The sequence below is a fragment of the Oreochromis aureus genome, linkage group 6, assembly GCF_013358895.1.
Source record: "Oreochromis aureus strain Israel breed Guangdong linkage group 6, ZZ_aureus, whole genome shotgun sequence".
NCBI lineage: Eukaryota > Metazoa > Chordata > Actinopteri > Cichliformes > Cichlidae > Oreochromis > Oreochromis aureus.
The window spans coordinates 29,538,196-29,563,601 of record NC_052947.1 but is presented as its reverse complement, the minus strand read 5'-3'; the positions used below and the strand labels follow the sequence as shown (position 1 = coordinate 29,563,601).

Sequence of the window (25,406 nt, the reverse complement as noted above, 5' to 3'; positions counted from 1 at the left end):
TGATAATCTTTGACTGAGAGGATAAAAGAGTAGAAGAAGAGAGGTTTCATAGAGGTTGAAAGGACACTAGTACTACTTCACAACACACACAGAATTCTGCCCACACAAATAGATTCAGTTCAACCTCTATGTTCATCTAGCCTTAGCTCACCTTGCCTCCCATTCTCTTTTTATTTTCCTCTCTTGCTCCCCCTGCACTTGGACATGGAACACACACACACACACACTCCAACAACACCAATAGGTGGGAGGCTGTGAAGCTTTCTGAGTGTATTACACAGACCATTAGGCTTGTTGAATGGACGGACGCTGGAATGGGAGCTGACAACGGACTAAATGACAGAGGCTGGAGAGAGACAGAGTTTAGTAACCCAGATGTAGCAGGGACATAAAGCAATATCAGCCTACTCTACTGTACCATACAAACAAACACATTCAGAACACACACAGGTGCAGGCATAGACAAATTCATTCACCCAAACTTCTACAGGTATACAAGAAGAGAGACTATAAAAATGATGTGTACAAACACACAACAAAATGCAGGAAGTAAGAGCTGCAGAATAAATGAGCCCCCAAAACATATGCAGTGACAGATGGTAAAACAAATGAGGGAGAGAGAGAGAGACAGACAAAACTCCCACGCACGATGAAACACTCAGACCAAGAGTGACAAAATAACAAACACATCTATGATGATCACCTCAGGGAGTGCGAAGTAGGCTAATAAATTTCCATTAATCACACCTTTGAAAAAACATACACTACTTAGAGCTATTGGCAGATATCTGTTAATCTATCCCTCACACTCTGATGAAAACAAGTTTTGGAAGTAAACAGAAAGGCTCTGGAGACCAAGAGACCAGGGGGGCAGCTGTGGACGTGTCCTTTGAGTTCATGCTTGTGTGTATGTGTGTGTATCAGTGCAGAAAAATGCATGTGCGTCTCTTCATCTGTGGGTTGAAGATTTTCGTGCATGTTTTGCATTTAACTTGTGTATAGTTATATGTTTGTGAGGCTTCCACAGCATCACTTGGTACAACAGCGAGTTACCCCCTGCCAGCATTCTAATTCACTTACTATTCTGCCTTACCCGCAGGTAAAACATGAAGTAGTGAGGAAAAAAAAAATTTAGTCCCAGTGTACCACCCCAATAATACCTCCAGGCTACAGTTTCTTAATAAGCCCCATCATTGTGTCAACAAACAATAAAACTCCATGGTAACCTAACTTTGTCAAAAGTTTGTGTAAGCTGACCTGATTTCACCTTGCTGAAGTCACTGGTAGAAAGCACATACAGATGCAAATGTGCCATGTTGGGTATTGTAGACATCTTTTGAAAGAGTTTAAGGTGATCAAGAAACTTTGCCAAAAAAGCTGCAAGTGAAAAAAGTTGTCGGTTTGTATCAGGTTTAATTCTGCATTTAGAGATTTTGGTCTTTGTTTTTTTTTATTTGTCTTATTTGTTCAAACTGCTTCAGACTCAAACAGCTCTTGTTCCTGAGGTGAGAAAGCACACACTTAAAATACATGTGGTTTAACTAATTAAATTAAATTCAGTTATCTAAAAATTGTATTTATCATAGTAACTAGTTCCTATTATCACCATGATAACAAAAATTAACGTGCACTCCCTATATAATGATTATAGTAATAATAGCAGTCATAGCAAAGACCAAATGGTTTTGTTGTGTCAACAACATGACAATGCAGCTTTGTGGATTCCACTTCCTGGTGAAAGGGGAGGTGTGAAATTGGTATACTTGGTATAATAAATCATATCTTTCAATAAACAAATGCAGTAATATGCAACATGCAAGCAGCAATATGCAACATAAAATCACTTTCTATTTCTCATTATTACACATTTTGTAAATGAAAGCAAACTCTACACCAATGTATGAGCATGCAAAAGCTCTTTAGCGTCTGCAAACCAGTGTGTAAGCTACAATGGTTTGTGTGATTTCTGCATGTAATAAGTTGTTAAAAATGGGACTAACACCCTGCCAACAGATGAGGAAGTCATCATGGAATTTATATATCTTGCATTTACGGAAAACACATTACTGCAGTTGATTTTGTTCCCACTTAGTAAATAAATGAATACACTATGATTTATATTTACAAAGTTGTAGTTTCACTGGAAAACTGCCGCTGTTAGAACTCATAGACCTTACTCAAGGGCATTCTAATTGTTTTGTAGCTTCCCTTACTGGAACATATTTCTGTACTTTTTACTTAACAACAAAACTGTCTTATTAATTTTGCTCACCTCCAACACTATATAGCACAGGCTTTATGAAGACTTCTGTGTCTTCCTTTCCATTTCTTCTTGCCCCTGCTTTTTTTCTGTGTCTGTATTTTGCCTGGTGTAGCACCTCCTTCCAGCTCTTGGCAGCTACCAGTTTGGCACAGATGCATTTAATCACTCAATCAGCCTCAGTAGCATATCTACCCCAGTGTTTATTCAGTGCTTGCTAGATTATTCTGTGTGCTTGTTTGGTAGCAAACTTGGCTACTTATGTCAAGTTTGTTGGTTCCTTGTATGTTTACTGTTCCTGACTGAAATGTTGAATCCTCTATGCCTGGTTACTTGACTTCATCTGCTGTTTTTCCCACGTGCCTACTCTGCGTCTGCTGCGCTCCCAACAACCCTCCAGCTCTCGGTCAGGCTTTGTCTTTCCACTTTTTTCTTCTCAGCCAAACCTGATCTAGTACAAATATCTCCTGTGACTTTGTTCTCTGCAAACCTTTGCTTACTTCAGACACTTCTCACTTTCTTTATGTATTCATTTGGCAGTCTTCTCTGCTCTCAATTTTTAATAACCAGTCTGAGCTACTGAACTCCCACATCTAAGTGCTTACGTGTTCCCTATTTCACAGACACTCACCTACCGAAGTTATTTGTAATTCTTTGACTAAAATGTTAATATTAAAGTGGTCATCCAGATAAAATAAAGCCACATTAATGACAGAAGTGCATTGCTATTAGAAAATACAAGTCCAGTGGTTCAATGGTGAGTGAAATGTTGGGATTTTACTCACCATTCGTTATGTGAATGGTGAGTAATGGTGAGTAATTTTACTCTAATTTTACTCACCATTCGTTATGTGAATGGTGAGTAATGGTGAGTAATTTTACTCTAATTTTACTCACCATTCGTTATGTGAATGGTGAGTAATGGTGAGTAATTTTACTCTAATTTTACTCACCATTCATTATGTGAATGGTGAGTAAAATGGTGAGTACCTCCTCTGGGAGTATAAAAAATGAAATAGAATAGACAATTAAGAAAGTGCATATTATGTGGCACACGTGTCTTCTTGCATCATTTATTTTTATATGTTCCTTTCAAGTTGACTCCTTCCAAACTGATTTTAGTGGTTCCTGGATGAGCCCCCAAACTGTTATGCTCCCTTATTAGGGCCAGGGTGTGAGTGAAACGATAACAAAGTATCTGAGTAAAAACAATGTCAAGACTTTCTTTCAAGGTTCAACTTGCATAGAAGTTAACTTGAATATGTTATTTGTCTCTTCCTTTCAATCAACAAGGACATTATTGTAAAAGACTTTTCTGTTCCCGGATAGAATCAATCTCACTTAAAACTGCAGACTGTATATAAAAAGATGGATATAGCCACTCAGATGTTGCCCATTGGTTATTAAAGTCCTGATGTGAAGCTTCAAACTGAAGATATAATGAAAGGGAGTTGATCTGACTCAAAAACCGAAGGACACTGCATGCTCATATGCTAGCAATTTGACCATCGCAGTAAAGTATACTCAGGTTTATCAACCTTTTATGAGAGAGGAATTAGTTAATAAATGGTCATGTACTTGTTTTAAATAAGACTGGTGGAAGTCCACAAAGTCAGGAAAGTCTGGTGAGGTCACATGCAAGGGAGCTGAAAGGTCATTTTCCAAAATACTTATAATACTTCAAAATAGTTTTGCAACTAGAGGAGCGGCCCAGAAAGCAGGTTTAGGGACTTCCTTCTTTAGCCCCAAAGGTTCTGTCCATCTTTTACTACAGTCTGTGGTTATCACAGAGGGACAGTGATTTCTGAGTTATGGAGAAACAAAGTTGAGAAGAAACAATAATTAAAAGAATAGAAAGCTCACATAGACTAAAGTGTCAACAAAGGGAGAGTGAAAGAGACCGAAAGCGAGAGAGAGATGACAAGAAAAGGGGAGAAGACAATAAAAAAAAACACAGGAGGACTGCAAGAATCCTGAGAGGATCTGTCAGCTCTCGTTGGCTTTGATTTTAATGGAAGCCAGCGCTCCCCTACCTCTAACCCATTTGGCCCTAATTCCAGCACTGCTTTCCAAACTTTTTAAACTTTAATGGCCCCTTCTTAAGTGCCAGCTGCTGACAACATTGATTTGGCTTTAAGCCTTGCTGTCCTGCACGCCTTTATTTTCTCCTGCAAAATCGACAGAAACATCTATTTTCTGCCATCCTTCTCCACCTCCTGCTCATCCGATCCCCCTTCTATCCTCCCTTCATCCGCTCTTCTCTGTTCATTTGATGGTGTCAGCAGTCGAGGAAAGCTTGTATGAGACTGGATGAAAAGAAATGCTTTTGGATAAAGTCTTCTTTTTAGAATGTATGTATTTTCCGATTTTAAAGAAAAGCTGGGTTGGCATTCAGTCGTGAATCTTTACAGATTGTAGCTGAGGTTTTTTTTCTAATGTATTTGACTATTCCTGTGTGGTATCACTGCAATACCTTTAGGTGTTGCCCAAAATGGAACACAAAGGGAAAAACGGGTCATGGTAAATGTTCTTTAGTAAGTAGGTGGACTTACCAGGAGCCCATCTTAAATAACCAAACAACCTTTAAACCCCACTAAACTTACTATTGAAGGAAATTCAGGGATTCAATCTGATGGTTAACTTTTAAAATTTTTTAACTTTTTACAAGTTTAAAATATTAGTTGCTTAAATTGAAATAAAAAACTAAAAACTAACTAAAAAGCAAGTCCAAGTTCTGTATTAGAACAAGACCTCAGCTCAAATTTATAAAAAGCTGAAAAGAATATTGTTGAGTCAATGTGCATGTGGTTCATGCAGATATGAAAGAAAACACTGTAATATGAGTTTATTTTCTTGATCTTTTAACCAGTATAGACAATTCTTTCGGTTTCACGGTGTCATGTTGAGGTGGATGTGGTTAACTGGGGATAACTGGAAAAGGTCATGTGAAATGCAAAACCACTGTTGGATCAAGCAGTAAAAGAATATGAAATTTATATGAAAAATGTCACTGATTGTAACATTCATAAATGTCAGAAAAAATGGTCTGAACTTGAATCTGTAATCTAGGTATCAATCAGATGTTCTTCTGTACGGATAACACATCTCCTCATAATGGACCGTTTTCAAATGGACTGTCTGATAAGGGAGCTTCTCTAGACATTGCATCATTGGGCTTCATTGTGATAAAATCGCTCAAGGGTACAGTATGATCTTTAGAATAAACCCTGGATGCCATTTGTTAAAATTATTTTTTTCCCTGCCTTTCAAGCTGCTTATTATCCCGTCTCTTTAGGGGCCAGATTTACAAGGGCAAATTAACATAAGGTCTGATGATGTGATAATGTGAGTAATCTAACATAACAGTAATCCGTCAATCATAATATATAAAGGCATAGGTTCTACAGATGTGTTTCCCTTGGGAAACAGAATGACAGCACAGACCAAGGAGAGACATCAGAAGGAGAGGATTTTTATGAAAGAGAAACTACAGAAAAATACTTTGCAAGTACAAACTGCTCCACAAAAGGTACGTCTGGAACGTCATTGTAGGAAAGGCCAGTGTTAGAGGCACTCTAGATGAAAAAAAGTGAATAATAATTATCGGGATCCTGTAGATGAAGTTATTTGGAAGAAACAATACGAAGGTGGTTTATGTGAGAGCAAATAAGAGAAATTGGCTAGATAGAAAACACTGCGATACACAGTGATGGAAATGTGCTGTAGGTTACATTTAAAAAGTTTAACATCATCATACTTAATTGCTTATATGATTTTAGAACATTAACAGAGGTACACAGTTTGGAACCAGATTTGGTGACACTGACTTCATTAAAAAAAAAAATAGACAAACTGAGTAGATGAGATTGACGTTGAGGACACAGTATGATAGAGCTATCTGGCTATGCCTGTGTGTGCTCTGGTCAAGGCTCAACAGGCTACAAATGAATCTCTGATGCACTGAACTGGCTGACTCAGGATGACAGCAGAGACCCCACAAGCTCAGGGGGGTGAATATGACCTGGATGACCAGCATTTCAGTGTCCCAAAGACCATCTAAGGCAAACATGAAGGCAAAAATTAATGCAATAAACATGTCACTTTAATTTTCTTTCTCATATCTTATTTGACCTTTTTTTTTGGTTTATTTAACATGTCCCATAGGGAAAAGAAATAGGAAAAATTTATAAACATATAAGCCTTATATGATTCACTATATGAAGCATATAAGGCTTATATGATTTACTCATGAAAGTGGCCACTTTCTCATTACTTTCATATATTGTTTTAGGAAGTATCCAAAACATTTGGATTGGAAGTTTCATTTATATAATTTTTCAAGGGATCTTATATCTGTTTTCACTCTTGTATGCTTTTCATACAAGTTTCACACAAGACAGATACAAACTTTATAAGATTTATATATATCTTTTCCATATGGGGTAGCTTCATCTTAATTTAATCTATTTTAAAAATAGCATATTTTTAACCTTATTTAAAATAGTGTAAGCCATGAAAAAATGTGTTAAGATTTGAACAAATTAGCTTCATTTTACTGAATGCACTACTTTGGATAGCCCTTTACTTTTGTTCTTTTTGTTCTGAAGGTTACGCTCAGCACATTTCATCACGTGTGCCTAGTTGTGTCTGAATTTTTCTAGTTCTCTATATTATATGATATGTGATTTGCAAGTATGAGATTGCCACCTTTTATGTTTCAGAATTATTTTTGTCCATTTCCAAATCCTTATTATTAAGGCTTAATAGAGCACTTAGGTTTTATCATCCCAAATGAAAAGTCACTTTTATTTCTGTTCAAACCAGACTGGTCTTTATTTAACTGCAATCTCAGTTGATATTTCTGTGTTTGATCCATGTACTGTATCCACCCCAGCCTATGTGGATTTTGTCACTTTTATTATACTGTGGATGTTATCACTCTCGATACTACTTCATTAGCAAGTCGTTTAGCAAGTCATATGAGGTAGAATTAAAATAGAGTACGGTGCTGAGGAAAAGCCTGAAGCCAACCCTTATTTCTTTATGTTTTTCTTCCAAGGATCTATACTTTCTTCTAATTTTTTAAGTGCTCTTGAGCAATGGTTTGTTACCTTTTTTGGTTTCTTTGTTTTGGAAATTTCACTCATTTTCAGTCCAGTCCTTGTACCTGGCCATTTTCAAGGGAATATTTTTTGTTCGTTAGGGCACTTAACACTGACATATGAATTGTTAAACATAAAAAGGCATCTAACTAAATGACACATTGTGATGTCTAACACATTATAGATGACTTGGCAGAGAACTGTTTTTGAGGTTTCTTTAGGCACTGTGTTACCAGCAGCCTGTTACAAAAGCACATATTTTTTTCCCTTGTTGAAACTGGACAAGAGGGGGACAAAAGAGGAAGTGGCAGGTCTAAAAAAAATTCTACAGTAAGTGAACAGCATCTGAAAGTCATTAAGAAATAGAAAATTCAGACACAGGACCTGAGAGATACACCTGGCCCATCTACTGTTTACTGAATGTAATGGTCTCAATGGAAGTGTTTCTCCCTGTTCTCCTTAAGGAAGGAAAAGGCTGAGATAGGCTTACACAAATTACACAAGAACTGGACTAAAAATCAGTGGGAACTGGTCTCATGGAACGATAAAATGAAATGTGAAATTTAGTTCAGGAGGTCAGAAGAGAGGTACAACACCAAGTGTCTAAAGCCATATATAAAACTCGGTGGAGGATCTGTCATGTTTTGGCTGGATTTCAGACAGTGGTTGTGGAGCTCTTGTCAAACTTGATGGAATTATCATTAAGTACAGTTAGCCTTTGCTCTACCATACAATGCCAGCATCTGATTGGCCATGGCTTTATTATTAAGAATGACAATGATCACAAACATACTCCTGAAGAATAGAAAAACACAGTGGAACACTATCATTCATGCACTGTTAGCCTTTGCAGTAATTTCCATAGCTTAGTACTGCAAAATCAACAGTAAAAAACTCTAAAGGATGTTAGCAGTTTAGTACTGTAATTTGCATGTAATTGTGGGAAAATTCCATGAGATTACATTATTTTTACGGTAACTCACCGTACTCATGGAAACAGCTGTAAAATACAGCAAATGTAACAACTTGTGATGTTACTGAGATTATACTATTACACCATCCGGATTTCTGTTGTTTTCTACTGTAGATCTAAGAGTAATTACTTAAATCCTCATTCAGAGTGTATTACCATAAAATGTGATTCACTGTGAAAGTAGTATAACATATAAACTACAGCATAATTTTTAACTTAAGGAGTAAGTTGCAGCCACACTAAAATTTAATTCCTTGAACTGAATGGAACCTCATATATTAATAAATGTATTTGTTAAGTCAAACAATGTGAAACATTAGTAATGCTATTAATTAATAGTATACTTGTAAGGTTAGTATTGTGATAGAGTCGCGTATATTTTAATTATACTCTTGTAGACATTATGACATTATGCTAGTACAATTATGGTGAACAAAAAGTACATCTAAAAGTTAATTTCAAGAATACTGTTATGTACTAAAGCGGGGCCAATATAGTCCCAAGAAGCATTATTAGTATACGTACTAGGTAAGGTATACTTGGGAAATATAATTGAAGTATACTTATTTTTTTTTGTATGGCCAGCAACAAATACTAATGGCTACATTTAGAGTAATGTTTAAAAATGACTTAATTTAGCAGGGTGTTCCTTTTTCTCTTCTTATTCTTTCTGGACCTTCATTTGTTTTGTATAAGGTGGTACTTTTTAAGACACCTCTGCCTAACTACAGTGAACTAACCTAATAATATGCTCTGCACATTATCACAGTTTAGCGCGTTGGGTTGTGTTTTTAAAGCAATTGTTACGTTTTTAAAGCTTTTTAATGCGACAGGTGCGATAGCCGACACCACACCTTCACCTGACGTACAACGTGACGTATGACGCACACGTCGGGTATTCACTTTCAAAACAACAATGGGGATAGAAAATATTGCTCGAGTGGTTAATGCTCCTTTCGCTGGTTGCCAACCACCATTAAATAACAACAAGAAGAAAATATTGATCTGCTTCTCTTAGTTTTGCACGTTTAAGCCGCAATTCACACTCAAACAAAGCTGCAAAGCAGGAGAACAACATGACCATCAACTATTCTGTGCCACAGATCCAGTTCGCTGCAGCACAGAGTGATGATGAGACCGTTAACATGTGCAACTTAGAAGTAGTCAGAGGTAACTGGATGTTCAATCGGGTTAAATGCAAGGTTGATTGGATTATATCTGAAGATCGTATGCTATTCGTGATAACTCTGCTAGACTCCAAATTGCTCGTCCATGCGGGAGTATCCCAAAATTAAATGAAACCACTTAACACTTTTTCCTAAAACGGACTGACATGGGACACATTAAAGTTGGATCAGAACCAGCTAATCAGTCTGAAGGTAAGTGTTTTTTCACTTATTCGAGAGAAGTCCGAAATGCGTTCTTATTACTGTTTGTTTTGACTTTTAAGCTACCGTACCAGGATATTTTCATTCAAATGCTAAGACAAAATGTCAATAGCTATGAATGTGGAGACTCAAAAGACTAGTTAGGTAATAGTTGCCGATGGATTTATGAGACTTGATAGAAACTTGGACGTTTGCAACAGGTGAATCGGTGAACTACCGAGGTTGCGCCCAAATGCTTAAAGCTGTTAGCTGGTCAGTGTTTTCAGGTGTGCTTGTACTACCTGTACTGCGGAGTGCTGACTAAGTCATGTTAAACCCATTAAAGCGTCGAGCTCAAATATCTTTTCGTTTTTGTGCACTGCTCTCTTGTCGGCACACATTTTCTGTTTATTGAAGCCTTTTGTGAATAATTTTGATCATGTAAAACTGGGAATTGGACCCTATTGACAATACTCTTATTTTTGCATTGCATATGTCATTCAGGAAAGGTAATTGGTCACTGAACTTTTGCAACTGTGTATTTCTAAATTTTGTGGCTTCAGTGCACGCAAATTTATATTGTTCAGTTTGCATGTTAAAAGCCTGCCAAGCACCCCAAGGCTGATTATGCTTGGTAAGAAGTCATTTATGAAATAGAGCTGATTAGACCATATTAAAATTTCTGTTTGGCACAGAAGCTTTTCGTGGACACAGGTATCCAGTCTCTGTTTTGTTAGCTCAAATTTCTGTAATTTCCTTTATAAACCAAGGTTGTTGGACATGTGTCTCAGTGAATCCAGCAAAGTAACAATATCAAATTTCACATTACATATTACTGATCAACATAGTAATCTAGCTACACCAACAGCAAAAATACTGAAGTCAATACTGTAAAGTTTAACAGCAGAACAAACTATAAACTCCAAAATAACCATACAGTTGATTCATCTCCGGTAATTTAACTGGGCTGACTCTTTGTTAGGTGTGTTTAATGGGCAGAATAATTCCCAATTATGTACAATTATAATATGTTAAAACGGACTTATGTACATAAGGCCATTAATAATTAACTGTACATAGCTATTTGCTTTATGACTATCTAGACAGTGTGAAGAAGTGAAGTATTGAAATTATTTTATGTTGCATAATGACAACATGTTGCCCCTATACATTTAAGGACAAAGTTCAATGATGACCGCCACCTGCTGGATGGTGAGTGCAGAGGGCGTGTAATTGTTGAGCTGGACAAAGAGAACATCTTTGCTGATGCAATGTCAGTCTTCTTTGGTTCATTCTATGTATTGAACCTGGAATACCAGGAGTCAGCGTGTGCAAGGTTTTTGTAAGGATAAACCCTGAAGAGGGAACAAAATGTACCTCCAAGGTTGGGACAAGCAGAAAGACTGGGACCACTGTGAAGCGAAAGGTTGTTCACATTAACCCTCATGTCACAACTTTCCTCCAGTGGCTTACTGAATTTGAGTGGAGAACTTCAAATTAGGTAACTGTTTTTGCCATTTTAGTGAATTTCTTGTATAATTTAAGTGACCAATGTGTTGTTACCTGTGTCTCCACAGATGATCCGTGGCCCATGCTTTCTGGACATTTACACAAGATGAGCAACAATGAAGACAAGCTCTCTTGCCATCTTGCAAGACGCTGTCTCTGTCCAACAGGTTTTTGAGTGCAACAGTGTTGATTTTTTCCCTTCTTTTACCCGTTTGTTAAAAATTATTTCAGCTACTTACACTTTAATTGTCACATGTATTGGCTCACCCTACAAATCAATGAACTCAGTCCACAAAGCAAGATCAGGGTTCAGTGCAGGTCAGTCAAGTTCCTTCACCACACACGCTCATCCATGTCCTTGTGGACCCTGCTTTGTGCATTGATTTGGTGGTGTGAGCCAGTATTTTGGACAAAGTGTATATAAAGGCAGAAGTGTGGGGCTTGATATTATATTCATTACAATTCAGTTTGTTTGTATGGTGCAACAAAATGAATGCCAAGGCACTTCACATTGTAGGTTTAAGACCCTACAAAATATAACTAAGAAAACCCAACACTTGAGCATATGTTGTCTGCCATGATATGGATATGACATAATATCGTTATTGTTTGTACAACCATCTGAGAAAATAATGGATTACATGGTTTAGTAAAAACAAGTGCTTTCTCAATGAAAATATGTTTTCAGTTCGTTTCAGTTTTTGATTTTGGAAATGTGTATTTCTGCAGAGGAAAATCGGAACTGAAATAAAAAGTGGTGTAAAGCACATGAATTATATTTTGTGTGTGTGTGTCTATCTATCTATCCATCCATCCATCCAGTTTTTTTGGAACCCTCCAGTCTCTTACAGTATGTTACTGTTAACTGAAATTACGGTAAATTACGACCTGTTAAACAGTAAATGACCGCCTGTTGGGACACGGTATCCTCTAGCAGAGATGAATATTTTTGGTACTGATGATGCGTGATAACGGTAAGTTACTGGTTAATATATTGCAGTTTATTACCTTGCAGCGGGCTTACAGTGACATACCGTGAATAAACGGTAGTATACCAATTTCTTAATCACAGTATGATGTTACTTTGTTGACGTAATTTACGACATAACGACATAACGGTATCTCACTGGCGACAGTGACGCCAGTGAGATACCGTAAAAAAAGCTACGGTGCGTTACCATAATTTGTCCAAGAGTATTATACCACACCAGCAAAAAACGGTATCATCCTGCAGAACGGTAAGCTACCGTAACATGGCGTCACGGTATGACGCTGGCAACAGTGACGCCAGTATGTTACCGTAAAGTGGAGATGAAAAGTCTAACAGTGTGGACTTCTGCAGAGTTTGGAACTCAACATTGTTGAAGCAGTGTGGGTTCGTCCTGACCGAGAAGGGAACAAAAGACAGCCAACATAAAAAGAAATCTTAAATGTCCTTCAAGAACTACTTTATAAAATCAGAAGAAATCTTGCTTAAGACATTTCAGGCTGTTTCGAAGAATAAAGGTGGTCACTTTATAATACTAACAAGCCTCTTCAAATTGTACAAACTTGGTTTTGCCTTCTGTACTATATTTTCATCATTTTTGCACCTATTCTTTATTTTTGTAGTAAAATGTAAAGACAAGATGATTGGCTCCAGACTTTTGCAAAGTATGTATTTCAGACTGAAATCAATGCAGGCAAACCTAATCCATTAAATAAGTAGGTGGAAACTTTGTAAGCTTCAGTATTGACCCATGATTAATGATTCCATGTAAATGTTGACATGAAGCCACAATGTTTTTGACCAGGGTGACACCCCAAATATAATGTCCTCCTTACAGGAAATAAATAGAAGCTTAATAGGTTAATTCATTATGAGGGGTTCCCAAAGAAGAAAAAATCATATAAAAACCGCTACCACCATCTTTCATTTTCTGGAAAAAGGTTGATGATATTTCAGAATGAAGGAATTGTAGTCGGACCCTGGGTATTTAGCCATGGCACTGGTAATTACAGTTGTGGAGTCGCACCGCACTTGGACGTTGATGGAGTATTTGTGCTTCCTGCTGTGGAACAGACTCACTTTCAGATACAGTGATCAGCTGAACATGTGTTCCCTTCGGCTACTCCGTAGAAATCTGCAAAAGCCTGCCACAGCCTGAGACCCTTGCTTGAACCTTTTGGCTATTCGAAGCATTATGTGCTCCTGCACTCTAGTAGTAAAAAACCTGCAGCTTCAGACTGTTCTCTTAAGGAAACTGTTTGGAGTTTAGATTTTACCATGATAATGCTTTTTTCACAGTAATTATTCTTAGGTTCATTCATATCTTCTACCCATTCTATTAGCTGTATTCTTTTCAAGTGTGACCTTATTCATTTCTATATTTTGGTAATTTAAAGCTTTTTATATAAGCCCTCTTTGGCATTTCAAAACTTATACCTTTGGTGAACAAGGTTTTTCTTTCTGTTAATCTAAAGCTGACAAGTGCTGTAATAAAGGGTGAGGAGGTTGAGAAGCAGTGCACCACAAATCCTTCATTTTCTCAAGCCTTTCATGGTATCAAGTCTTGCTAAAGGCCCACACCAAAACCCTTGTTACACTCTGCCTCATGCTAATGTTCACCATCAATAGGGAGACATCTATTTATGCAGGGATGACAGACAGAGATGGAGACAGAAACAGAGAGAGATAATGGATGAACAAAGACCACAAAGAGACCAAAGACTAAACATATGAAACAGAGGGAGTGAGAGAGAAAGGAAGAGATGACAGAAAAGAGGTAAGAATTAAAATTCCCCTCCCCTTTTCTTGTGAAGTGACAGCTACAGTGATGTATAACCCTAGCAGTGGAAAGTTAATTAGATAGGCTGGGTTACTGAGAGATGAAGGACTGAGGGGCTGCAGAGGAGAAGAGGGAGGTGGAGGAAGAGAAGAAGATGTAGAAAGAGAAGGTTACACAAAAAACAAGAGGAGAAAAGAAAGGAGGAGTAGGGCATAGGAAAGGTGAGGAATGAGACAAATGAGGAGAGAAAGGAAAATAAGACGAAGTAATAATTCAATGATAGACAGAATGAGAGACTTGCTGAAAAATAAAGTTGTAGAGGGGAAGATGAAATAAGAGGGAAAAGCCTTGTCAAAATTATTTTCTTATTCTCTGAAGCTGTAAAAATGTACAGAAACAACAACATGGTAGTCACACAAGCCACATCAGAAAAAATCAGCAATACGCACATATTCAAAATCATCTGTCTTGCAATACAACTTTAATGTTGCTCTCTGACAATGAACTTGGTTAAAAGACAATCTTATATCATCGGCACCGCAAGGCAGGCAATTGAATGTCTCCTCTCCATGCATGACACACATCCTAACAACAGGATAAAAACAAATGCCACTGAACTTGCAGACTCACGCACTCTCTGTCCCTAGAAATGTTTCACTGTTCGAATGAGTACCCACTCACTGGAACCAGACAGTCCTTGGGGATTTTTAATACTTCTGAACACTCTATAAGTTCATAACCTCCTTTAGAACTCCCTGTAAGCTTGCCATGTATGTCACACAGACTGCTGTCATCTGAGTGAAAACCATATGTTCTGAAAATCTCTTTTGAGTGGAAGTTACAACCCATGGGTAAAATAATAAACGCACAAAAAAATTAATAATAAATACAAGATTAAACATTTTTTTATTTAGTAGCTGAACATTCTGGCTTCCCTCTGGCACTCCTCAAAAAATTTATTCATGTTATTTTAATTATTAGGATGTTTTTTGTTTCTTTTTCTAGTTCAAGTACAGGGGAAAAAAAATGAAATTAGGAATATAGCTGATTCCTGATACCTGCTTCCAGGATAGGTCATTTCCTTTCAACAACAATTTTCTGATTGGCATCCGGACTTTTTACTTGTCATTATATTACTGAGCTGAAATGCCTTTTCTGAAAAAGAAAAAAAACATTGCTTGGTGGGATTATCATTCTGAAAAATTCCTTTATCTTCATTAACCCAAATTTATGGCTAATGTTTGGACAGAATGAGAAAATTTCAGCATGTACCTGTGCATTTACTGATAATGGAATGATTCCCACATGCTCTGATCCTTTATATGGCATAAAAAATCCAGATCATAAATGAGTGGGGAAAACTGCTTGTTTTCTCAGTCAGCTTTAAAAGTTTTAGTATCACCTCCATTGCTAAAGCAGATTTGCTATTCATCACTGTCAAAGATTACTTTCATCCAGTCATCCGATGACCAAAATTACTTCACTTTAGTCCACTGATATCCTTTGATATCTTTTGTCTACCTGAATATTTTCCTTTTAAAACCCTCTCATTTTGTTTGTATTTGTACCAAATCATACAGTAGATAGAACTAATTCTGTGTAGTAAATGATATTGATTTTTGATACTGGATTTCCTTCTTAGACTAGATGGATAATCCCTTCCATTGTTTCACCTGACAGCTCTCTTGTTGTGGTAATGCTTTCTTTCAGCGAGGTGCAATGTCTTGAAAGTACTTTAAATGCAGTGTATTAAGATTTGTACAGTATTTATATTAGAAACAGATTAAAAAGTTATATCACAATTCTTCCCTCTATTTGTACTGGAAAAAATATCATTAATTAAAATAATAATTTTAACTTAATCCGTTTGCTTGTGTCTTTCACAGTGGCAGATTGTTGGGTTGTTAGACAAAAAACTGTTTGGATGGGTTAATTGTGGAAGCTTTTGATAACTGTCACAACAAGAGACAGATGGTAAAAGTTTTTAACTGTTGCCTGTATAACCAACAGAGGTCTGAGAGGTTATTACAAAAAAAAGGCTGGTCAGAAAGTAGAATGTAATGAGGACAATGTGATTAAAACCAAGCTGAGTTACCAAGTGAAGTGGTGAATCGAGAGTACGAATACACATAGCATAAGTAATGTGGAACAAGTGAGCTGATGGGGCAAGCTGGGGTGACTGGGCATTGTTAAAAACACTGACAGCCTCTGCTGGGTGGAACAGGCAATTAACAGAAAAGTACTAGTAAATCTGGTTCATCAAACTCATGTCTTTAAACTGAATTTCTACTGTGGTGGTGTGGGTTTAAAGTTAAAATGAGCCTAAAAACTAAACATATGCCAACCAAAGGTAGTTTGGTATCTATGAAGTGATAGTGTTTCCAGTTAGCTGGAGATACAAACATTTTAAATAATTTAGTCCTGGCAATAAAAATAGCATTGTGAAATAACAGACACTCTTACGATTGTGCGGTTAGATACCTACATTATATATTTCGTACGTCATTAAACATGACTTCAAAATTTGCACAATAAAGCACAATACTGTGGAAAATGTCTGTGCAATTTGTCAAAGCCTGATCTGCAATTACTGTTTAGATAAATGGACTATTGTTCAGATACAAACACATTACACTGTCTGCAAAACAGGTGTTTATGTTCATTTAGTTTTATTATGCCATTTTTACTATAATGACCATACAGTGCACTAAACCTCGCCATGCCCTCTACACATCATCAACAATTTCACTCCTGTATAGTCAGTATGACTACATATATTGGGGTAACCCTATAGATATTTTCCTAGCTCTCCCATTTTATTATTATGACTACTGTATTCTTATCATATGCTAAAATTAGAATTTGTGTCCACAGTATCAAGTTATATGTAGCTTTTGTTGTGTACTTTTTACAAGTAAGGCCCGGTAGAAGAAAAAAGATAAGGAAACGAGAATAAGGCAGTAAGAATCAACAGCAGCAGAAGGAAAGAAAAGAAAGAAGATTGTGATAAAACACAGGAAATGAGAAATGGAGAAGAGAACCCAACTTTTACCTGTTTGTGTCTGTTGGTGTGTGTGTGTGTGTGTGTGTGTGTGTGTGTGTGTGTGTGTGTGTGAGAGAGAGAGAAAATGGGAGTGTGTGTATTTGTAGTAGAAGTCAGTTTGTGAGTGTGACTGACAATGACAGTGAGTGCAATGAGTGGGGGTCATTCTTCTGTTAATTAGTAAGTTAATGACACACTATGCTCCAGCGGACATGCAATATGGCAGGCTGACACACACTTACATACACACACTTACAGCCACACATAAGGATAATGGCTAAGTCTGCTTCGGTGCTCACGCAATGTGGCAGGCTGCTATGCAAAGAGCTTGACAGTGAGATAACAGGCTAACAATGACACTTCACACATACAAACACACACACAGCAGCAACAACTGACAGGGAACCTCATCAAACCAGCTTTAATGAAGTCACTTTTCCCAAATAGAAAAGAGGAAGAAAGGAGTGATGAGCAGAGGAGGGGAGAAAAAGGAGGACAAGGTCGCATGGATTGATGACGCTCATTAGCCTAATAAGGTACTTTAATGAAGCGGGCCCAACACTATAGAGTGCCACAGAGTCTAAAGAACACACACACATACACACACACACACACACACACACACACACACACACACACACACACACACACACACACTAACAAAAACACCCAACTGGTTTGTGTTCTCTTGTATTCACATATAAATATAGCTATTTTTGTCAGCTTCTAATAGAGCCAGGCGATATGAGGAAAATCTAATATCGTGATATCTTTCGGCTATATCACAATACACAATATTTATCACGATATTTTTAAATAACCTCCAAAAAGCAATGTTATTTTCAACCACATGGTGCCTAAAATTGCACTTGTATACTCATTCAAATCAACCGTTCAATATTTTTTTCTACTTTAAATACAAAAAATCTGAATTAATTAAAATGTTTAATTTTAACCACTTTTTAACCATCCGTTGCCCACCAAGGTTTTTCACAAATGACTATACTGTCACAGTATGTCTCTCTCTTTAACAAACAAAAGATCATAATAAGAAACAAAAAGGACATCAAGCAAGAATTCACGAGGCAAAATAAAACAATCGAAATAAAAATGGTGCTCTTTTGATCTCATAACATATAAAAATTGTAAAATAAAAATGTGATGACCTCAAATTACAGAAACAAAAGTCTAGACAGTGGTTATAAAAACGACTGACCAAGAACAGTCACAAGTATCACTGCTGGTTTATTTAACGTTTTCTTTGGTGTGTGGAGAGACTGAATTTTTCAGTGGATGACTTTTCAGCTGGTGGAATACATTTCTGGTACTCCTGCCTTTTGCAGGAATAGTTTTATGGCACGTTTTGCAAATTATCGGATTTTGTTCGACATCCTCGTAAAATCCAAACGACAGTGAGTCTCATTCCCTCACTTGGCTGAAATTCCCGCTGTCGCCATATTTTCCCTGTCTGGTAGTATATAAACACACATGTTCAACGCACTGTGTCAAGTAGAACATTTTACGATTGGGAGGGGGGAGGATTAATAATACATTCACAGCATTGGCATAAAAAAAAACTCATTAAAAAAACTCAGTAAATTACGTGCAGACAGCTTAATATTTCCATGGCAACTTATACTCGATGATTACAAAAAGCCATTTTAACCACCGTACGTGGAAAAATCCACGATACATTGAGGATATTTGATATATCTCCCACCCTAGCTTCTAACTTCCATTTCTCTTCCAAACATTCACAGATACCCAACACAGTAAAACACAACAGTATGTACACAAACAGTTTTACATGCAAACACACACACGCATTAATAAATACAATGTAAGCTCACACTCACCTCTCCTTCTGAGGACTGCAAGAGGAGGTCTTTTCTACAAGACGCCGTAAAATCTCCCACTCCAGCACTGACCTCCACACCTCTGGGGGCCTCTAGAGTTAGGGTCCGAGTTGGGGACTCCAACCTGAGAACCATTAGCACAGTCTAGTCATGCTGGAAGCACTGGAAAGAATGGACACACACACCTGCAAGGATTTGTAGTATGAACATGAGCAAGGTGATTTTAGGTTGATATTTCAGCTACCATTAGATGATTTTGTTTTTGTTTTATTTAACTTTCTCAATGACTGTTTTGTGAACACAGTTTTTAATCCACCAGCTTTTTAATCAAAAGCAATGAAGGTTCTTGTATAACAACTGAATATTTACTCTTGAGTGAGTACGGAGCATCGTACTCTGTAGGTAAACAAAGTAAAACATTCAATAAAATACAACTTCTTGAACACAAAACTTGAACTTTCTCAGTTACTCATTTAATGATAAATGTACACTGAAAATTTTGGATAGAGCCCTACTATATTCTTAGGAAATTTTATAAAAACAATGATTTGTGATTACTTTGTAATAAGCACTAACATAAACATGTATTTAGACTTCCCTGTTTCAGGGTTATCAAGTAAGCTCTTGAAAAGCTTGTTGAGATAGACATTTTTGCTAATACAATGAATAAAAGTGTACTTGCTATTATTTGACATTAAGTTGTAACCAGTTTGGAAAATTATTCCAAATTAATTCAAACAGGGATTGTGACTTGTGTATAATTGTGTTGTATGACAACCTAGGAACAGGCAAACTACAAACTACAGTAGTCTACAGTAGTAGCAATAATTTACCAAGTAAGACTATGAAATTTTTATCACTATAACAACCATTAAATAAACTGTACTGGCACCAGCAGATAACTGTGAATACAGACAGTTTGGAGGTGTATTATAGTGTTTTTAGTCTGGAATCATCAGTAAGTGATTAACAAATTTCCCACGTGTGGGACTAAGAAAGGTTATCTTATCTTATCACTTCCTCAGGAGGCTGGGTAGAATGGCACAGTTACACTCCTTTTTTAGTATTACACAGCAAAGTTTCATAGAAAATATATTAAACTTTTAATTTAGTCTTTTTCTCACATGTTTAATACATAATAAACAGAATGTGATGTTTACAGAGCAACACATCCATTTTCAGGTTTTGATTTAAAAAAAAGTAATTTAATTTTAGTGAGCAGAAACGTATTTTTCTTTCAGAGAATATAGGTGCATTGAACGGTCAGTAGGTAGGGTTGTGTGAAGCTGAAAATAATACAAGGTGATTAAACAGTTTGGTGGAGTAAGATAAGCACAATGCTTCGCTCGAGGACATATTGGCAAATTAAATCGAATAAAGAGCAATTTCTGATGTGAGATATAACAAGTTACACACTACATACACACCAAAGACCAAATAACAAACATGTTTCAGTTTTCCAGACAAGCTTTGCTCAAGGGCACTTCAAAAGATTGGTTTCCCAATCCATAAGGAGAGGCTGAAAGGATAAAGTGTTCAAGCCAAAGACTAGATTAACTGAACTCATGATGTTTGTCAGATCTGTGTTCAAAAAACAGATGGATGTAAAAAAGAAATAGGAAAGAAGCCCTTGGCCAGGAGCACTTTGGTGATGATATCAAGCTTCCACTGTTAATGTCCTTCACTAGACTACAGTCCCCGGGCTAAAGTCATTTACTTTTACTGTGTAGAAGCTGAAAACAGTTTATTCACACAATTGACACAAGCACTGTGGTGGGAAAAAATTAACAATTGAAGATTCAATCTGAAAAATTAAACATTATCTGACAGAAAAAAAAGCTACTTTAGTAGTGTCATGGTCTCTGCGCCTTCAGTCCCTCACATTTTCTCCCTTATTCTTGCTCATGAATGCATAACAGGTTGCCACTCTGGGATGTGGCAGTTAATCAAGACTGGGAGGCAGTGCACACCTGGTTTCCATTATTCATCCTTTGTATATAAAGACCACATTCTTTCATCCACCTTTACCAGGTTGTTCAGCTGCAGTAGCAGTAATATCAGGCTTCACTTGCTTCATGCTTTCTTTAATTCCTTGTAACTTATCTGTTGTTTCTGTCTTTAGAAACTCCTTGGTATGTGCTCCAGATTTTCAAGGCTTCTCTGAAAAGGTTTTGTGGATCCCCCAATCTCACTGGAACTGGACACTGAACACTGACCTTCTAGCCCACTCATTAGTTGTCTGCAACAATTATTCACTGCTCAGATTAGCCTCTGTTAATAAACACTTTGATTTGCAGTTGTGGACTAACATATAAAGGTCTATCCATTTTGAGTTCATTATGACAAAATGATAGAATGAGACACAGGAGAACCACAAAGACACTCTAGTCATATTTGAACCAGTGGGAAGAATGGACAAACACAGCTGCAATGATCTTGAATATGAACAAGGGGAGGGTGGTTTTAGATTGATGCTTCCGGTATAGGCTTGGCATCAATTAAAAAATTACCTTACTAACCAAGGATTATACTCAGTCAACAGATTATCTGCACATTGCTGGAACAACATCACATCCCAAAACAAGTTGTTGTAATCAGAGCTCTCCTCCAATCTCTAGCTTCACCAAGCACTCTGTTAGTTTTGTCTCAGTCCGCAGCTAAAACCCCTGCAAGCCTAAAAAGATTCCCCACCTCCCTTCTGTGATGCTTCTTCCCCCATGCTTGAGGCTGAGGGAGGTTATATTGGTAGTGGGTAATTGCTCCAGCATTTGCTTCCTTTTGGTCATCATCCCCGCTTGTTTTCTAAAGATTCTCCCCAGGTATTGTATGTGGTTAGTCTTTTAAAGAGAAGGCCTTTAGAAAAAATAAATAGATACATTTATTCATGAATGTTTATTTAGCCATTAGGAGCCATGCCTATTAATGATTTCTTAGCTGAGTTTGATGACCCCTTTACTCTGGGAGAATGCTGCTCATAGACATGTCAATCTCTGGCAGCATATCTGACTATCCAGCTATAGCTGATTATCCAGCTATGCTACTGCAGCTTCATGTGACCACTGGATCACAATGGTGAAATTTGGCTCTCCAAGATTATTTTAACAGTTTTAATGGTCAATTTAACCCTTTAAGACCTACCATAGAACCAAGTCCGCCAGAGCTTATATTATATTTTTACATGCTGTAGTGCCATTTTTGGGAGCATTTCAAGTTGCTATACATCAATACCACCATTATCGCCCAAATTTTAATAATATGTATGCATTAAGTGCATAGTAATTACATAAATTGCAAAAAATGCAATAAACTACCAAAAAATTGAAAATCGTTTTTGTTTTTTTAACATATATTTCTAGTTAGAGAAATTTAAGAGGCTTATCCCTCAAAACTGTAAATACAGAAAAGTTGCACAAAATAGTATCCCACCACAGGAAATGTATTCTTAGTGTCTTCATTGTTTTATTTTTGAAATACACCAATTTTTATATATTGCAGGAAAAACGAAAATAAATATTATAATGCAAATTTGCAAAAAAGACAGCATGTGCATCAAAATAAACTATTTCCAGCAGTGCAATATGAGTCCTAAGCATCATTGAAACGACACAGAAAGTCATAAAGTCAAACATAACTTTTAAAAACACAAGTATATGCTCACAAGGCCTTGATGGTAAAAAACTACATGTCCGCAAAATGACGTCACTTCCGGCTTTGGGCAGGTCACGGCGAACATGCGATAGTTCGCGCCGATGGACGTAGGAAGTGTTACGAACAGCTGATCAGATCGGTAAAGCATGTTTCAGGAATATTATGTTTTTGTTGGTGCAAGTGCCTTTATGCAATTTTTGCAAAGCCATATATGGAAGGAAACTGTGACCTAGGACAAGCTGATGGCATAAGATGTAAGTACAACTCCTCCGGTTTCATATGCAAAACAAATTATTGCGCTAGCTTACGTGGTTGCAGTGCTACCGGGATTTAAAAATAGTTACGCAAAACGGAGCGTGCCCGCTCCGACCGGCTTTAAAGGGTTAAGGATTAGCTAGCCACTAAACAGCTCCAATGTAGTCTCTTGTGCAAGTTGTAAATTGAGAAGGATTGCCAGTTGGTGTTACTTTTGTCTTTCCACTTGCTTTCAGTCAGCCATATCAGCTGTTGTTTGACCTTAGCCACCCTCCATCTTGTCTCCACCTGACCTCTCTTCTGTGCCAGAGGTTTACTGTGGTCTAGGTGCCTCAACACACTCTCATTTTCACACATTGATCCTATGACTGTGACCCCTCCTGACCACCAAATTATAGAATCTGTCACAGCCAGAGAAAGAAGCTATAGAAAAATAGGTTAAGGAGTCCTTAGAAGCAGCAATCTTATGGCTATCCTCTTCACCAGCGGAAGCAAAACATGTATTGACTATAAACGTCTAAACCAGATCACAATCAAGAATAAACACACCCTGCCCTCAAACAGTACAACTTTACAGCCTTTGCAGGGAGCCACCATCTTCACCAATTTGGATCTCAGAAATGCTTGTCATTTCTAGTTTGTATTGAAAAGATAAATGTAAAACTGCAGTCAAACTTTTTATATGTAGTCATTTCATTTGGACTAATCAATACTCCAGCAGTTTTCCAAACCCCAGTAAATGACTTTTGTTAATCAGTGTTTATATACCTTGATGACATCCTCATCTTTTTCATACTGGGTATCAACAGTATGTGAGGAAGCTATTGTAGAGGCTCCTAGAAAACCAGCTCTGTTTCAAAGCTCCATGTTTCATGTAAAGCTGTGTGGCAGGCAGATAAATGACTCAAATGCAGGACTCAGAAGCAAAGGGAGTGAACTAAAAGAGGCAGCTTTATTTGCTGTAATATGGTACTCGAAATAAAATATGAAAACACTAATAGAAACAAACAAAAGATAAGCTAGGAACTATGATTTTGCAACTAGGAATGTACGACTACACAAAGTATAACAACAGGATGGGAAACAGGAGGGAACACAGCTGGAACAAATAAAGACTAAAAGGACAGGGGACGAAAAACTCAACACACTGAACACAGGATGAGAGACTGACAAGAAAACCCAAAAAGTATGAAACCCACGGAGACAAAGACTAAAGCAGACAGGCTTGACACTGGGACCGGGGAGAAACAAACATAGGAACATGACTCATTGGGGAGACGGAAAGAGTCTTCCCAGATTTCCCCCCAAGAATACATAAACACTGGGTCATAGACCCTAGAACCATTACCACATTTTTTCTTAGTCTCATTTTTGGGGTATATAATTCAGAGTGGGTAAATGAAAGCACATCCAGAAAAGATGAGAGCAGTGGCTAAATTCCCTCTCCCAGAAAACAGCTTCAGTGCATCCTGGGTTTTGCCAGCTTTTCCATAAGTGTTATTAAAGAGTTGTAGACACGTTCTCAAAGGCAGCCCACTTTACTACTACCCAAATTGACCTCCAATGCAGAGACTTTATCGGTCTCTGCAGTGGAGGACAGAATTTATCGGTTCACTACAGCATGTTTTCTTCTTCCATAGTTTCCCCAGTGACACTGTTTCTGACAGAGGTTCCCAGTTTATCTCTCAAGTGTAGAAGACTTTTTGTAAAGCACTACATGCCAAGGTTAGCTTGAGTATCATCCAAAAAGTAATGGGGATGATGCGCACGATCTACTCACAATCTGCAATCTACCTAGAGCTTACATTGGCCTTGAATTGAGTATGCACACAACTCTATTCTGCAACTCCTTTTGAAGCGTCCCCAGGCTGCCTGCCTCTTCTGTTACCAGCCCATGAGGATGACATAGCAGTGCCCTCAGTCCAACACCATTTATGATGCTTTTGCATGGTTTGGAATCAGACCAAGGTTGCAATTCTCTGGACAGCTGAGTGAAACAAGCAGTTGGTGGACCCCAGGAGTACCCTGCCCCACAACTACACCCCAAGTCAGAGTTTTGCTCTCAAACTAAAGAAAGATATATATATATATATATATATATATATATATATATATATATATATATATATATTCTAAGAAACTTGTAAAAAAAGGAATTCTATTGCTGTTTGTCTTAAGTTTCCTAAGACTATGCGACTTACCCCACTTTCTGTGTGTCCAAACTAGAACCTCTCTCATCCAGCCCACTGCATTATAACAACAAGCAGGGGGTTTTCATGTTTAGCTGCACTCACGTAATGAACATTTAGAATATATTTCTGTTTGAACATTCCTTCTACTCTCTTATCAGGTTTATATTCAGGATGTTTATGCTTCACCTGATAGTTTGTTTCTGTAACAGAAAGGTGTTCCTTTTAAAATTACTCTCTGGAGAAGTAATTTTAGGTGGACATTGCTTCTCCAAACTCATGTTTAGAGACAAAATAAAAACAATTGTCTTAATTACACTAATTTCAAATGTAGATTCACTTCATTTTAGACGTTTACTTCATTAAGTGCTAAAGTAGAGTAGATCACTAGCATCACGATAATGTCTCCTGAATTAAAAATACTTGAAGTAGGCTG

General features: G+C 37.3%; 1 protein-coding gene across 1 annotated transcript in view; it reads right to left on the bottom strand.

Moving 5' to 3' along the window:
• Nucleotides 1-25,406, bottom strand: part of LOC116323508 (zeta-sarcoglycan) — a 168,688-nt gene that overhangs the window by 8,671 nt on the left and 134,611 nt on the right. The window contains exon 7 of the mRNA XM_031743855.2: nucleotides 18,879-19,002. Within this exon, the coding sequence (XP_031599715.1) occupies nucleotides 18,879-19,002 (124 nt within the window). The remainder of the gene's footprint in view (nucleotides 1-18,878; nucleotides 19,003-25,406) is intronic.